The 16476-nt window shown below is 64.7% G+C and overlaps 2 protein-coding genes across 5 annotated transcripts; both read left to right on the top strand.

The window, feature by feature from the left end:
- Positions 1–7063: 7063 nt before the first annotated feature.
- On the top strand, positions 7064–14347 carry CDC25B (cell division cycle 25B). 4 transcript variants are annotated; one of them, XM_030008024.2, is made up of 16 exons: positions 7064–7322; positions 7511–7638; positions 8329–8380; positions 9599–9640; positions 9805–9841; positions 9980–10087; positions 10168–10287; positions 10530–10664; positions 10803–10877; positions 11101–11277; positions 11395–11490; positions 11875–11937; positions 12039–12137; positions 12436–12569; positions 12700–12811; positions 13077–14347. In XM_030008024.2, exons 1-16 carry the CDS (start codon positions 7216–7218, stop codon positions 13215–13217), a joined length of 1626 nt encoding a protein of 541 aa, XP_029863884.1. In that variant the 5' UTR covers positions 7064–7215; the 3' UTR covers positions 13218–14347. The 4 variants fall into 4 exon arrangements, with proteins under 4 accessions (XP_029863884.1, XP_040978056.1, XP_040978059.1 ...); XM_041122122.1 differs by having other exon boundaries at positions 10779–10877; XM_041122125.1 differs by lacking the exon at positions 9599–9640 and having other exon boundaries at positions 10779–10877.
- Positions 14348–15267: 920 nt separating this feature from the next.
- On the top strand, positions 15268–16404 carry AP5S1 (adaptor related protein complex 5 subunit sigma 1). Its single transcript, XM_030008063.2, has 2 exons — positions 15268–15509; positions 15845–16404. Exons 1-2 carry the CDS (start codon positions 15325–15327, stop codon positions 16269–16271), a joined length of 612 nt encoding a protein of 203 aa, XP_029863923.1. The 5' UTR covers positions 15268–15324; the 3' UTR covers positions 16272–16404.
- The last annotated feature ends 72 nt before the right edge of the window (positions 16405–16476 follow it).

Raw genomic sequence — 16476 nt, 5'->3', positions numbered from 1 at the left:
AGGGCTGGGGGTCCTGGGCGAGGGGGGACGGGGGGTCTGGGGGGGCTCTGAAGAAGGGAGAGGGCTGGGGGTTCTAGGCAAGGGGGGTCTGGGGGGGTCTGAGCTGGAGGGGAGGGGGTCTAGGGGGTGCGGGGCCGGGTTGAGGGATCCTGTGAGCAATGGGGGGCCCAAGACCACAGTGAGGGGGGGGGCCTTGAGCAAGGGGGGAGGCTCTAGGGGGGCCAGGACCGGGTCAAGGGGGGGCAACAAGCAGTGGGGGAGGCTGGGGGGGGGCACCTGGCACCCAGCAGCGAGGAGGACCCCCGGCAAGGGGGGGGTCCCCGCTCTGGGAAGGTGCGGGGAGGAGGAGCCCAAGATGGGCCCGTGGTGGACCCCGATGTGGCGGGCGGCTCCGGCTCCCAGTGATCCCGGGCTAAAACCAGCTCGGGATGTTGCTCTTGGCAATGGGCACCCCGAGCCTGTGCCGGAGGCCTGCCACCACCACCTGGGGGGGCAGCCGCTGGGGGGGCACTTCCCGGGGGTGGACACCATGGCTGGAACGGGCATCTTAGCTGGGATGGATACCTTAGCTGGGATGGACACCATGGCTGGGACAGACATCTTACTGGGATGGACACCACAGCTGGGACGGACACCATAGCTGGGATGGACACCACAGCTGGGATGGACATCTTAGCTGGGACAGACATCTTACTGGGATGGACACCATAGCTGGGATGGACATCTTAGCTGGGATGGACACCATAGCTGGGATGGACACCATGGCTGGGACAGACATCTTACTGGGATGGACACCACAGCTGGGATGGACACCTTAGCTGGGATGGATACCTTAGCTGGGATGGACACCATGGCTGGGACAGACATCATACTGGGATGGACACCATGGCTGGGATGGACATCTTAGCTGGGATGGACACCACAGCTGGGATGGACATCTTAGCTGGGACGGACATCTTACTGGGATGGACACCACAGCTGGGATGGACACCACAGCTGGGATGGACACCTTAGCTGGAATGGACATCTTAGCTGGGATGAACGTCTTAGCTGGAATGGACACCATGGCTGGGATGGACATCTTAGCTGGGATGGACACCATGGCTGGGACAGACATCTTACTGGGATGGACACCACAGCTGGGATGGACATCTTAGCTGGGACGGATACCTTAGCTGGGATGGACACCATGGCTGGGACAGATATCTTAGCTGGGATGGACACCATGGCTGGGATGGACATCTTAGTTGGGATGGACACCATAGCTGGGATGGACACCATGGCTGGGACGGACATCTTACTGGGATGGACACCACAGCTGGGATGGACACCACAGCTGGGATGGACATCTTAGCTGGGACGGACATCTTACTGGGATGGACACCACAGCTGGGATGGACACCACAGCTGGGATGGACACTGTTACCGAAATCCGGAATAAAACTCCTTAACAGCAATGAGAAGTTAAGCAGCAGGCACTCCTTTATTGCAGCACTGGGCACACGGCGGATCGCTCCACCTATCGTGTGCACCTGTCTAGTCTAACTGTGCAGGTTAAATACACACCTGTTATACATATTCACTAAATTTCTAGAAAATGTTATACATAATCATTAACTTTCCGATAAATCATTAGCATATGTAAATGTCTCTTCACGCAGGCGCAGTGAAGGTCTCTGGTGATCTTCAGAAGCCCTCTGATGGTCTTCCATAGTCTTCCTCACTTGTCCGCTTCTTGACCTCTCTTAGGTGATTCTGCGCAGTACAATTCTCACCATCATCTATATTAATTTACATAAAAATGCATACTATGTCTATTCTTAAATGTAACCTTTCTAATAATTGGTCCTTCAGTCACACCATCGTATTAATATTCTTATGTTAAAACAATCGTTGGTTAATCTCACTTAACTCTACTGATTAGAATCCTCGATAATTAGATCGAGGTGGGAAGGGTAAGGGGTTTCCAAGCAGCAAACTGGTGTCCATAACCGTTTCCTTAGTTTCCTAAAACAAAACACTACAAATCAACAAATCTTTGTCAAAGTTTCTGTGGTTAACTGATTTTAGACAATACTTGAATTCTTATGGTTACACATAGTACATTTTCTAAAGTTCCTAAGTTCCTATGACTACATTTCAAACTTAACGCTCCCATACCTATGCTTCACAATTTTCTACTTCTTAATCAAACCAAACTCTTTTAGGTGACTAAATTTTTATTTCTTTACCAGAATATGTGCAACAACACCATGGCTGGGATGGACATCTTAGCTGGGATGGACACCTTAGCTGGAATGGACACCATAGCTGGGATGAACACCATAGCTGGGACAGACATCTTACTGGGATGGACACCATAGCTGGGATGGACACCACAGCTGGGATGGACACCATAGCTGGAATGGACACCACAGCTGGGACGGACATCTTAGCTGGGATGGACACCACAGCTGGGACAGACATCTTAGCTGGGACGGACACCACAGCTGGGACAGACATCTTAGCTGGGATGGACACCACAGCTTGGACGGACATCTTAGCTGGGACGGACACCACAGCTGGGACAGACATCTTAGCTGGGACGGACACCACAGCTGGGACAGACATCTTAGCTGGGATGGACACCACAGCTGGGACGGACATCATAGCTGGAATGGACACCACAGCTGGGACGGACATCATAGCTGGGACGGACACCACAGCTGGGACAGACATCTTAGCTGGGATGGACACCACAGCTTGGACGGACATCTTAGCTGGGACGGACACCACAGCTAGGACAGTCATCTTAGCTGGGACGGACACCACAGCTGGGATGGACACCACAGCTTGCACGGACACTTCCTGGGGTTGGACACCCTCCCTGGGATGGACACAATGGCTAGGATGGACCCTTTCCTGGGATGGACACCATAGCTGGGGCGGACATCTTAGTGGAGAAGGACATCTTAGCTGGGACAGACAGCTGGGATGGACATCTTAGTGGAGAAGGACCTCTTAGCTGGGACGGACATCTTAGCGGAGAAGGACGTCTTAGCTGGGACAGACACCATAGCTGGGATGGACACTTCTCTGGGATGGACACCTTAGCTGGGACAGACACTTCCCCCAAATACCGTTGGCACAGCCATGTCTCCCTGGCTGGTACAGGGGTACCAGTAGAACCAGCCACGTTTGTGGGTGGGCAGCGAGGACTCCCCAGGATGCCAGCATCACAGTCGCCCCGGCAGTAGCCCACGAGCCTGGCTGCCTCCCAGGCGACCACGCCGCGGGCTCCCGCCTGACGAAGCCAAGCAGCGTTGCTGGCTGAAAGCGCGGCACGAACCAAGCCGGGAGGTGCAGGGTCGGTGCCACGGCTCAGGCACCCAGTGGGGCTGCTCCGCCGCCCGGGCACACAGGCAGGAATAGGCAGATTACGGCGCTGCGGGCAGCGATACTGGGGCTGAGCGAGACGCTGGGAATGCCGATAAGCCCCATCTGTGGCTCGGTCCCCAGCGAGGTGGGATGAGGACAGCGCGGGGACGGCTCTCATCGGTGGGGTGGTTTATCTGCCAGTGCCGCCTGCTCGGTCCCTGCTGCTCCCTCACCACGGCAGGGCCTGGACCCAGGAGCTCCGGCTCTGCCGCCAGCAGTCCTGCTGGATGCGTGCCTCAGTTTCCCCACCCTGTCCCTCTTCTGGCCACAGCAGATGCAAAAGGGGGGGCCAACAGGGTTTCACTCCTGGTTTGCTTCTCGCTGCAGACAAAAGCGGCCTAAAAGGGTTTATTTTTGGCCAAATCACAACCAAATTCAGCGTGTTGAACCAGAAACCCCCTCGACGTGGCAGGGCAGGGCTCATTGCAGCAGCCGCCGTCCCTGGGGCCCCCAGTCGCAGGAGTGGGTGGCAGCCGCAGCCTCCCCTGGGTGCACGGAGCAAAAAGCAGCAAAACAGGAAGGGGGGGACGGAGACGCCCTTTTGCCGCCCCCCCCCGCAACTTCCTCCCCGCCACCGCCAAGGATGCTTCGAGGTGGGGAGGTTTTGCTCCAGGAGCCCTAGGAACCTCTGGCCACAGCTCCCAAAATTGCAGCCTCGCCCAGAGCCTCCACCACGGCCATGGGTCCCGGCTGTGCCGGCAGAGCCATGTCGCGTGTCACCGTCACTGCCGGCCCCTTGGCATCTCGCTGGCACCCTCCTCCTCCTGTGTCCCTCCAGCTCGCCGACATCTGCAGTCTTTAAAAATCTCTCAAATCCTGTATTTTGGTGCTAAGGTGCTCCGGAGCCCCACACACGCCGTGGCTTGGGAGGAGGGTGACCACCACCCCCCCCCCCCCCCCCCCCCCGCTCACCACCTGCACCGTTGTGTGGCCGCGGTCCCCACCCAGAGATGCCACATTTCCAAGCCGGTGGCTTCGCAGTGCCCGCGGTGACACCGGCCGTGTCGGTGTGTGTGCTGCCCATGAGCTGGACCGCGGGGACCCCTCCATCCCTCTACCGCCGGGCACCAGCAGGGACGGAGCCAGACGCTGGTCCCCTCCTCCTGCATCCCCTGCCGCCACGCCACGCCACGCCACGCCACGCCACGTGTGGGGCTGAGGCCAGCCCTGCCCCACAGATCCCCTGGGGCCAGTGCCGAGGACCCAGCACCCATAAAAGGCTCCTGCTTCCCGCTTCCCTGCATCATCCCATTCCCGGTGCCAGCACCAAGAGCACCAGGGTCCTGCTGCGGCCACCCTGTGCACAGCAGTAAGCCCCCCCCCCCCGCGAATAACCAGCCATGGCTATAAAGAATTTGGGGAAAAAACAGCTGGATGGGCATGCTCTGCCATGAAAGCCTCTTGGAGCAGAAAACAGGTTTTCCATGGCCAGGCGAAAGCTCTTGTGGAAAATGTCGGCATTTTTGGTGCAAATCCCTGCCCAGAACACCCAGGCTGGGAGGGAAAGCAGAGGGAAAAGGGGATGCTGTGGGATTATTTCCTGAATGGTGGGGGGGACCTTGTCCCCCACGTGAGGGTCCCCTCCTGGGGCAGCCCAGACTGTGTGAGGGGCTCAGCGAGGTGGTGGGACACCCGCAGCCATCCATTGGGGTGGGACATCATGGGGCTGTGGGGCAGGGGGACCCCCCCCCCCAACCCAGCCCTGGCACTGCAAACAGCCCCCCACCCCGTCCTCATTAATTAGAGTAATCTTTATGGCAGCTCTTGCTGTGTGGCCATTAAAGCGAGCCAGCCTCCTCCAGCCCCCGAAGCCCCCCCACATTGAGCCCCTGCTGCAGCCCGGAGCCCCTGCACCACGGCAGGCAGCAGCACCCTGGAGAGGTGGGGGGCTCTGGGGGGCCTGCATCCCACCACGGAGAGGAGCAGACAGGGCTTGTGGGGGTCCTGCTGCGGGCAAGGGGCTCTGCAGCCCCCCTGGGAGGCCCCCATTCCCCTCTCCCGCTTGCAGCCCCGCTCCCCAAAACTCCCTGTTTGGGGGCGGGGGGGGGGGAGAGCTAAGCATGTGGCCCCTTCCCCAACAGCGCAGCCACTTGCAGAGCCCCATGAGCTGGCCAGAGACCCCCCCCCCTTCCCTCCCCGAGGCCCCCAGCGCAGGCTCGGGTCAGCCACCGGAGCTGGGTCCCCCCTCGGCCCCCCCGGCTCAGCCACGTGTGGCTGGAAGCAATTAAAGCCCTTGGTGGCCAGGGAGAATGTCCCGCAGCCACCCAGGAGCGCTGCGGGGCCAGGGAGCCCCCCACCACCACCCCGGGGCCACCTCTCCTCCTCCCTGGGGCACCCTGGGGTGCTGCAGCCCTGCTCCCCACACCCCGGGGACCCCCAGCCCTGCTGCCTGCGCTGGGACCTGCCTGGCGTCCCTGGGGGGGGGGGGGGGGATGTGGGACCCCCATGCCTCGCACGGGCTCAGGGAGAGCAGGATCTGGCCATTATGGGGATGTCAGTGGGGCCGAACACCCCCCAGCTGGGAGAGCTGCCCCCTCGCCTGCCCCTGCCCCGGCTGGAGAGGGGGTCTCCACCCCGGCCACCCCCTCCTCTTTTCTTTTCCCCTCTGAAAGGAAAGAATGGGGCTGGGGACAATGGATGACAGACCGGGACGGCCACCCAGGCCGCAGCCGTCCAGCGCATTCCTGCCCGGTTTGCCATCAGAAAGCCCCCGGCCGCCACGCTGGAGACCCCCTCCCCAGGCAGGGGTGTGGCCGGCCGCCCTTCCCAGACAGATGGCCGGACAGACGGACAGGGTGGGGGAGCAGGCTGGGGGGACAGGGCAGCAGGTTTGGGTTTCGGGCAGCACCGTGGCCCGGTGGCACGTGGCACATGGCTTTGGCACCGGTGGATGTCTAAGCCGGGAGGAGCCGGGGGGGGGGGGCACCCGGCTGGGACCCCCAGGGGGACAGCGGGGCGAGGGGCAGCCGTGTGGTGGGGGGGCAGTGGTGGTCCCTGCAGGCTGGGGAGCCGGTCTGGGTGGGATGGGGTGTTTTGACTTTCCGGCTTGTTCCCTGGGGCTGGGGGGGGGGGGGGGCAGCGTGGCGCCCTTCCCTTCCCAACGTGGGGCTGGCCCCCAGTCTGACCCCAGCTCGCACTGGGGCTGAGCCCAGCACCCTCCAGCACCCCCCCCAGCACCCGCTCCGGCCCTGGGAGCTGGCCTGCGGCTGGGGGCTGGGGGGGGGGCGCCAGGAGGGGCCCGTGTCCGAACACTGGGACCCCCCCGCCAGGGCTGCACCATCGCTCACAGACACCCATCAGTGTCTGCCCTCGCACACCCACCGTTCACCCGCCCCAGCTGTGTGCCCCACCATGCACCCCCCCGTGTGCCCCCCCCCCGGACATGCCCCTCTCCACGTCGCTCCCAGCTATGTCCCCCCCAGCCATGTCCCCTCCAGCCATGCACCCTTCTGTATGTCCCCCCAGCCATGTCCCCCCCCCCAGCCACGCACCTCTCCATGTGCCCCCCCAGCCATGCCCCCCCCCGCTCCGCCGACTCCGTGGCCCCGCCCCCCGGCCCGGCCCGGCCCCGCCCCTCCCCGCCCCATTGGCTGCCGCCCCGCCGCTCCCCTGTTATTTTTCGAATATAAATAGGGGCGGTGGCAGGCGCGCGCCTGGCTGCTTCCCTTCGAACGGACCGCGGAGCGGGCACGGCGCGGCTTCGCTCCCCTCCGCGGAGGAGAACCGGGGGGAGAGAGACCCCCCCCGCAAGGATTTAATATTTTAATATTGCTCTCTGATTTGCTTTCCTCTACCCGCATGGCGGCGCGGGGCCGTGGGCTGCCGGGGTTGGCGGCGGGACGGGCGGGCATGTCCCCGGTCACCACCCTGGCGCTGGATATGGACAACCTGGTGGGGCTGGGCAGGTGAGAGGGGCCGGGGGCGTGGGTTGGGACCCTGCCTGGGGGAAGGGAAGGGAGGGTTAGATGGATTTGGGTGTCGTCGTCCCCCATTAACCACCCCTCCTGGGGGAGGGGGCGAGGGGCACCCCCGGGCTGCCGGGGGGTCCCCGCGGGCTGACCCCCCCCCCCCTCCGCTTTCACCCTGCCTGCAGCCACTGCGACACCCCGAAGCGGAGGGTGGCAGAGCTGCCCTTCCAGAGCCAGCGGTCCAGCCCGTCCCCGGAGTCGGTGGCCTCGGTCTCCTCCCGGGACTCCATCTCTTCCGAGTCCTCGGACATGGGTGAGTGATGGGTGCTGCTGCTGCGGGCCCCCCCACCCCTCCCCATTCCTCTCCATCCCTCCCCATCCCGGACTGGGACTATGCAGAGGGAGCTCTGGCGTGGCGGGGCTGGACGAGCGGCTGGGGAGGCAGGGAAGGGAGGTTGAGGCGGGGGGCTTCTTGGGGTACATGTGGGTGCCGGGGCTCTGCTCCCAGCTCCTGGCCCTGCTCTGAGTCAGTCCCGCCGGGTGCTCAGCCCGCGCCTGCTTCAAACTGGGACTTCCTCCCTGGCGCTTCTGACTGCGGCCCCATCCCTGTGGGGGACGATGGGTGAGAGCCCCCAGCCCCGCTCCCCAGGGGCTTGGCCATGGACCACCTCAGTGGGGTCCCTGGTTGGGGTGACATCCTGGCTGGGATGGGTGCTCCAGGGTCAGTGCCATTCCCCCTTGCCATGCTGGGGGGGGGGCCTGGGTGAGGGCCCCCCGTGAGCACCCAGTAGGTACCACCAGCTGTGGCCTCCTCCCCAGTGCTGGCTGGAGCAGTGGGGAAGCACAGCTGGGATGTGGGGGGCTCCTTGGCCTGGCCACATCCTGCAAAGGACCCTGCAGGAGCGGTGCTGTGCCGGAGCGGGTCCCAGAGCAGAACATGGCTCTGTCCCCAGTGGGGCCCGATTCCCCCCACACTGTGCTACCCAGCCCCTTGTTTCCCCAGGAGTGGGGCTGGACTCCCCCACGCAGGAGGACCCTGCAGCGCTGGAGGAAGTGTGAGTGCCCCTTGCCCCATCGTCCCCCCCCGGGGGCTCCCCCATTTGTCCTCCCCTGCCTCCCGCAGGCAGCATGGGCCCTGCCTGCCCTGGTCTGCCTGCAGTGCCCGGTCTCAGCCTTGCTGGGGGGCTGTGCCCCGTCCCCCCCCCCAAATCTGCTTCTGGGGAGGTGAGAAACCACCCTGCACCGGGGAGAGCGGGGATGTCAGCGCTGGGGATCAGCACAGCCCTGCTGCGGGCAGGGGTCTGGCAGCGGGTGCAGGCAGGAAGCCTTCATGGTGCTGCCTTGCCGCGCCTGGGCCAAATCTTCTTCCGGGCTTTGCCGGCAGGGACGGCTGGCTGCCGGCTCGCCGCCTCGCCACGCAGCGGGGCAAGGGTGCTGAGCACCCCCCTGGGCTCCCAACACCTCCGGCATCCCCGGAGAGCCTTGGGGTGCTGCTGCATGGGCCCCAAGGGGTGGGGGGGGTGCAGGGTGGGGGGTGTCGGCTTCAGCTGAGAGCGAAGCTCTGTGGTGCTGCCCTGTGCAGGGGTGAGGGGCTCTGCCTGCTGTGCCTGCTGCCTGCCCCCCCCCCCACTGGAGAGCTGCAGTCGAGGCCCCCCATGCCGGTGCCATGCCGGTGGCTTCGCCATCCCCCTCCCCTGCCGCTTGCCCGGCCGTTGGCAGAGCCTGGCCCCGGCAGATGTGCTGGGTGAATGAGTAACTAACTGGGGGCAGATGGTGGGGCTGGGGTAGCCGTGGGGCTGGGTGTGCTCGGCCGCGGGGGACACGTCGGTCCCCGTCCTGCCGCGGCGTGCCGCCGGCATGGCCATATGGCTGCCGGCCAACATCCCCGGCATCCCCGCCGCGGATGGATTTACATACAGGTGGAGAGCGGGCGCTGCTGCCGCCCCGTGCGGGGCCCTGCCGCCGGCTTTGTCTGGGCATGGAGTGAGGTCAGCGGGGTGCCCCGGACCACCCTGGCGTGCCGCTCCCCTACCCCAGCCAGGGATTGGGGTCCCCCAGCCTGAAACCAGTGGTGTCCAGATGGGGCTTTAACCCTTTGTGGGGCTGAAAGCCCTGGCTGCTCGGTTGCTTTCCCCCCACTGGGGGGCTGCCAGCCTCTGTGTGGGGTGGGAGCACTGTAAGGGCTGGGGCTGCCCATCCCTGGGGCTCCTGGGCTGCCCAGGCTGGGGTGTGGGGTGCCATCCCCCCTAACCCTGGCTGTCCTCTCCCCACAGCTTCGAGAAAGCGATCCCGGAGTCCGGGAGGGTTCTCAAGGAGTAAGTGAAGGGCCTCTGTCCCTGTGGTGAGACCTGACAAGCCTGGCTGTCCCTGTGCCAGGGGATGGGGGGGCCATGCCAGCCTCTGGGGGGCGTGTTGTGGGACACTGCCGGTCCAGGGCACCTTCTCTCATTCAGTCCTTTTCTTTCCCTGCTTCTTGCAGCAATAAGCTCCTTATCCGGAGGATCCACTCACTGCCGGTAAGTCCCGGGGGCTCTGCAGGTCTGAGCCAGGGGGGAGGCCAGATCCTGCTGAGCCCCTGGCTGAGCTGGGAGGAAGATGGAGCTGGGGAGAGCAGGGGCTGGGCAGCACCTCTGACCCCTCTGCCTGCCCCACAGCCGCGGCTCCTGGGGGCCAGCCCGGTCCTGAAGAACATCTCCCACTCCCGGGAGTTCAATCACCGCAGGGCCAGTGAGCAGAGGGGCTGGAGGGAGCCCGAGGACAAGGTGAGGGGGGCAGCGAGGCCGGGGAGGGGGCTGGGAAAGGGGCAGGGGGATGCTAATGCTGTGCGTCCGCCCTGCCACAGGAGGGGTTTGTCTTCAAGAAGCCACAGAGGCCGAGTCAGCGCAGCCAGCTGCCCACTGGTAATGGAGCTGTGGGAAGGGACCCCTTCGCCCAGAGACCCGGCTCCGCACCTGACCTGCTGGTGAGAGGGGCTGGGGGGGCTCCGGGGAGGGGGGTGGCACCGGGGACGGATGGTCCTGCTGCAGGGGTTGCTGAGCTGGGACCTGCTGGTCCAACCTCCACATTTGCCCTGGAGACCTGTGGATGTGGGAGCTGAAGGGGCTGTGGGGTCACAGCCTGGGGGGGTGTGGGGACACCCTGTCTTCAAACTGGCCTGGCGTGGGGCTGGCCCCACTCCTGAGCCGTGGGCTGTGTCCTCCCCAGTTTGACACCCCTGAGAAGGAAAATGTCCCCGAAGGCCAGAGCCCCATCATACTGCGCCAGGGCTCCTTGACCTCCTCCATGTCTGAGGAGGAAGATGATGGCTTCATGGAGATCCTGGATGAGGAGGAGATGAAGGTAGGGAGGGCTCCTCCACCTGCGGAGTCCATGGGGTCCATCCCTGCCTGGAGGGGTGGGAAGCAGCTGGTGGGACTTGTCACCTTCATGTTCTCCTCTGCCTCTCCCCCGTGGCCCTCCCGGCTGCTGCCCTGGCAGAGTGATGCCGATGTGCCACAGGGGATGGAGAACCTGCTGACCGCGCCGCTGGTGAGGAAGGAGGAGGCAGAGCCGGTATGTGGGAGCCTTGAGGGGTGGAGGGGTCTCGAAGTGGGGGTCTGGGGGCGAGGGTGAAAGGGCTGGTTGGTGAGCAGCACCAGCCCCAGGGGCTGTGGGCTCATCCTGGGCGGTGTGTGGCTACCGGAATGGGACCGTTGTCTCCCCACCCTCATGGTGCTGGCAGGGATGCAGGGGGATGCCAGACCCCCAGGCAGCAGCACAGGCTCTCCCTGCACAGCATCCCGTGAAGCGCAGCAAGTGCCGGCAGCTTTTCCGCTCGCCCTCGATGCCCACCAGTGTCATCAGACCCATCCTGAAGCGGATAGACCGGCCGCAGGACAGGGACACCCCTGTCAAAACCAAGCGACGGAGGAGTGTGGCTGGTACCCCCAGCGAGGAGGCGGCGGCAGAGCCGGTGGGTGATGGGGAAACCTCTGGGTGAGGCGTCCTTGCTGGGGTCCAGCCTGTCCCTGGTGGGACCGACCCGGCTCTGCTGGAGCCCTTGCTAACACCGGGGGAGATGTCTCCGCAGAAACCGTGGCTGCTGCGCTCCAGGTCCTTCTGCCATGAGGAGATTGAGAACCTGCTGGCCAACGACCACCGGGAACTCATTGGGGACTACTCCAAGGTAGGGCCACGGGGATGCTGCAGGCCTGGGGGTGCTGCCTCCCCCCCGCCCTTCCCCTGAAAGAGAGGGACCATCAGCAGAGCCCTGCACTGGTACAAGAGCCCAAACCCAGCTGGTGGCCCTTGCTTGGGGACGAGGGGACTTGGGGCTGTGACTTTCTAGCCTGCAGCCCCCATAGGACATGAAGAGCCTGACCGCTGCTCCTCCAGTGCCGGCACCGTGCAGCAGCCATATCTCTCCTGAGCAGACTGCCCACCCCCCCCCTGCAGGGAGCAGACATTGCAGAGGGGGGGGTCTTCTGGGCTGGGGGAGCGGGGTGACAGCCCCTGCTCCAGGAGGTCTCCCCAGGATGGATCCTGACCCAGCACCTCGCCTCTCCTCCAGGCATACCTCCTGCAGACAGTGGAGGGGAAGCACCAGGACCTTAAGTACATTTCCCCCAAAATGGTAAGGGAGCAGCAACCTCTCCCCAAAAAGCCCCCATGGGGCTGTCTGCCTGGCCCCCCCCATGTCTCCCCCCCCGCCTTGGTGACGGGCTCCCCCTGCAGATGGCAGCAGTGCTGACGGGGCAGTTCAGCAGCCTCATCGAGAGCTGCGTGATTGTGGACTGCAGGTACCCCTACGAGTACGAGGGAGGCCACATCAAGGTCAGAACCGCCGCCGTGCCCCTCGGGGCTGGGGCTTGGAGGGTCCTGTGAGGTGGGGGGGTCTCAAACCCATCAAACTTCAGAGGGGCTGAGCCCCCCGCCCTCCCCCCGAGGAGTTGAGCAGCCTCCCCAAAGGTGCTGAGCCCCAACTGGAAGGAGGAAAGGTGATGGTGCCCCAGTAGATGGGGTGATGCTGGGCGGCAGGGGGAGGCTGGGGGCAGCGTACTGACACCCCCCCTCCCTCGGATGAAATGGGAAGCAGCAGTGGGGATGAAAGCTGCCTATTCTTCCTCCCCAGGGTGCCGTCAACCTGCCGATGGAGCAGGACATGGAGGAGTTCCTGCTGAAGAAGCCCATCGTGCCCTTTGACACCAGCAAGAGGGTGATAGTCATCTTCCACTGCGAGTTCTCCTCTGAGAGGGGGCCCAGGATGTGAGTTGGCGGGGGGGGGGGGGGGGAGGATGGATGCTGGGGTCTGCTGGACCCCCCGGGCATGGCTGGATCCTGACTCGGTGACAAACCCTGCCGCAGCCCCTTCCCATCACCTTCCCCTATTCCGCAGGTGCCGGTTCCTCAGGGAGAAGGACCGAGCCTGTAACGAGTACCCCCACCTCCACTACCCTGAGCTCTATGTCTTGAAGGGGGGGTACCGGGAGTTCTTCCCCCAGTACCAGGTGAGCCCCCCACCTTTTCCCCCTGTGTGGGAGGGGGATCCCTGGCAGGAGGGCAAGGACTGGGGGGGAAAACACCCTCTCCCCTCCCCAAACCCGGCTCTGCAGGGTGGAAGGAGGGGTCAGGCTCTGAGCATCCTCCATGAGGATGGTACCTCCAGGGGCAGGGGGCTGCGCTGGGGGCCCTGGGGTGCTGGGTTTGCCCCTGGGTGGGTGGGTGGGGGCTGCGGGCTGCGCTGCAGGCACTGACAGGGCCGTGGGTGCCCAGACACACTGCGAGCCCCAGGACTATCGCCCGATGCACCACGAGGACTTCAAGGAGGACCTGCGCAAGTTCCGCCTGAAGAGCCGTACGTGGGCGGGCGAGCGCAGCAAGCGGGAGCTCTACAGCCGCCTCAAGAACTTCTGATGGCTCTGGGGGACCCCTGCAGCCCCCCACCCACCCCGGGGCTGCCATCAGGCAACATCTCCCAGCCCAAAACCTGCTCCCCCCCCCCCTCCCCCAGCCCTGCTCTGCTGGGTGCCCTGTACAGCATCACTGACTGTCAGCAGCAGGGTGGAGGGGGTGGGGGGGCATGGTTGTGGTTTTACACCTTTTTACCCTCAAAAGGGTTTAGGGTAAAACCTAAAGGGTGGTTGGGGGCTGTCGCAGGGGGATGCCTGGGCCTGTTCCCTCCACCCCAGGCTCTAAGTCACTGCCAGATTCAACCTTCCTCTGGGGCTTGGGGGGGGGGGGGGGGCAGAGCTGTGGTAAGTACAGGCTGCCCCCCCCCTGCCCCAGCTCTGTGGGGCAGCCCCCCAAGCCATTGCTCCAGCCCCTTCCCCTCACACCCTGGGCTTGGAGGGTGCCTGCCCTGGGAAAGCCACTGGGCTGCAGGAGATGCCCCCTGAGCCCTGGGGGGGGGGGGGCATGGAGCTGAGCAGCCCCTCTCTGGGACTGGGTGCCCCCGGGGAAGGTGGGGAGCCCCTGAGGAGGGCTGGGAGCCCTCAGTAGAGCTTAATTGGCAGAACTGTTGCAGAAAAGCACTTAAACCCCCTTTGTAGCTGGTGGGTGCAGCAGGGCCCCAGCCCTGGCCCTTCATGGGGGGGGGGCAGATGCCTGGGGGTGGGCACCCTGTGTGCCCCCTGTAACAGTCACTGACTGCATCAGCCTGGGTTTGTTCAGTGTTTCGGTTTTTTTGTCTGTCTGTCTGTTGTTGGGTTTTTTTGCCGCCCCCCCCCCCATCTTATTTAAAGTTTGTTCTCCACTTCCAAGCCAGCTGTGGTGAACTTCAGGGGGTAGGAGGGGCTTCACTACTCCCCCCCCCCCGGATCGGGGCAGCGTTTTGGGCTGCAGCACCCGTGGGGATGCCGTGGGGCCCAGCACTTGCCTACGAACTGGCTGCTGAAGCACCATGAACTGGGGAGGGCAAGAAGCGTTTCCTCGGCCAGGAGCTGCCGCTGTTGGGCTGTACCCTTGTGTCTTGTTTACTTTTATGTTTTGGTTTTGTTTTAAAAAAAAATAATTCATTAACAAGTCATTCAGGAGGCAGAACAAACCCTGGGCGTGTGGCTGTGGCTGCGCCGCAAAGCAAAGGGGGGGGGCTGCATGGGGTGACTGGGCTGGGCTGGAGGGGCTTGGGAGAGCTGTTTGAAGGGGAGAGGGTGGGGGTGACAGCATCCCTGTGGGGCTGGGGGCTTCCCCAGGGGGCTGGGGCAGGGTCGAATATCCCATTTAATGCTGTTCCTGCGGGGGGGGGGCGCCAGCTGGGGCAGGGGAGCCTAAAATCTCTGTCCCACTCCTGCCTGCCGCCCCCCCCACCCCGGCGGTGGCCCTGTGCCCGTGTGGGGCAGCCTGGCCCTGCTCCCAGGGCCACCACGGGGGGGGGACATGCGGCAGGGGCTGCGGGTCACGGATGGACGCCCCCAATCCCAAGGGCTGTGTGTGGGGCGGGAGGAGGAATGGCGGCAGAGGGGTGACTGGGGGGGGTCCCAGGGCCAGGACACGGCTGCCTGGGGGGGGGGGGGCAACCCCACTCTGGCCCTGTCACACACACACCCCCCCCCCCGGGTGATCCTGCCCGGCCATGCCGTCCCCCGCTGCCCCAGCCTTGTCACCCCCGCAGGCTGATCCTGCCCCCCCCAATCCCGGCCATGTTGTTCCCCTTGGCCGCGTTCCCCCCGCCCCCGGTGATCCTGCCCCCCCGCCGGCCATGCCATCCCTCTCAGGGCCGTACTTCCTATCCCGCCCACTAGCCCCTCTCCGCCAATCGGCGCGCCGCCCGCCTAGCCTTGGCCAATCGCGACCCGGCAGAAGGGTGGGCGCTAAGCTCCCCGCGCCCCCCGCCCCACACTTCCCGGTTTCCACCAATCCCCGCCGCCGTTCCTTTCCTCGCCCTTTCCCGCGGTACGCCAATCCGAACGAGGTTCCCGCCGGCCAATAGCAACCGGCGGAGTGGAGGAAGAGGGACGGACTCCGCCTTCCCCCCCCGCCACGTGACCTGGGCGGCGGGCCGGGGGTCGCGAGCGGCGTTGCCATGGTGCGGGCGTTCGTCCTGCTGGCGCTGGGCGGGGCGGACCCCCCCGCCGCGCCCGGCCACGCCCCCTCTAGCCCCGCCCCTTGCCGCCTCCTCTACGCCCGGACTTTCGGGACCCCCCCGCGACCCGGGGGACCCCCCCGGCAGCGCCTCCGCCGCAAGGAGGAGTTGCTGGCCGTGGCCAGGTACCCGGGACCCCCACACCCCCCTCCTCACCCTTCCCCGCGGGGGGGGGGGGGCTTGGGTTCGGTGGGACCCCCGGGGTTGGTGACCCCCCCCTCTATGGGACCCCCCGCCCTCTCCTTTTAAGGGGTCTGGGCTCTACGGGACCCCTGGGGCTGTGACACCCCTTCTCTGTGGGTGTCCGTGTGTCCCCCCTCTCCTTCCTGGGGGGGGGGGGCTGGGCTCAGTGGGACCCCCAGAATTGTAACAGTGCCCCAATAGAGGGGGTCACCCTATCCCTGGATTGGGGGGGGGGGGTCTTAACACGAAGGTGTCCCCCCCCCTTCTTCTCTCCCAGGCAAGTGGCCTCCCAGTGCCGGCTGCTTCAATCGTCTTTGGGGCGTCCGTCTTCCCCCCAGCTCCCCCAGCTCCCCGACGAACCGATCTCGCTCCAAGACGCCCCGGGGGGACTTTTCCAGCTGCCCCCCGGGGACCCCTTCCCCGAACGAACGACGGTAGCCTGGCTGTCGGTTTTGGCCCTCGCCTTCGCCTTGGTTTGTGACCCCCAAGAGAATCTATCGTTGGCCGAAATCACCCTACGCCGCCTGGCCCCCCGCCTGCTCGTCTCCCTCCGACTCCTCGGCCCCGGCGCAGACGTCCTGCTCCGACCCGAGACCGCCGACCTCCTCCTCGATCGTCTCCTGCCCCACGGGCAGATGCTTTTCCTCAACGAACGTTTCCTTCAGGCGACGGACCGGGAGATGGGCATCAAAGCATCCCGCTGAGCTTACGGGTGGCACCCCCTCCGATATTTCGGAGGTGAGGGGAGAGAGAAGGGAGGGATCCGAGGTGGTCGCCAAGCCCAGGCGGGATGGACAGGAAAATCGGCTCAGGAATAAAGAGCAAGGAGCCAGCAAAGAGCAGGTTTTTAATCCGTTTATCCCACCCCCCCCCCCCCGATGCCGTTGCGGGAGGGTTGGGTAGCGCTAA

Source organism: Aquila chrysaetos, chromosome 1, assembly GCF_900496995.4.
Source record: "Aquila chrysaetos chrysaetos chromosome 1, bAquChr1.4, whole genome shotgun sequence".
Lineage (NCBI taxonomy): Eukaryota > Metazoa > Chordata > Aves > Accipitriformes > Accipitridae > Aquila > Aquila chrysaetos.
This window is presented reverse-complemented; position numbering and strand designations above follow the sequence as displayed.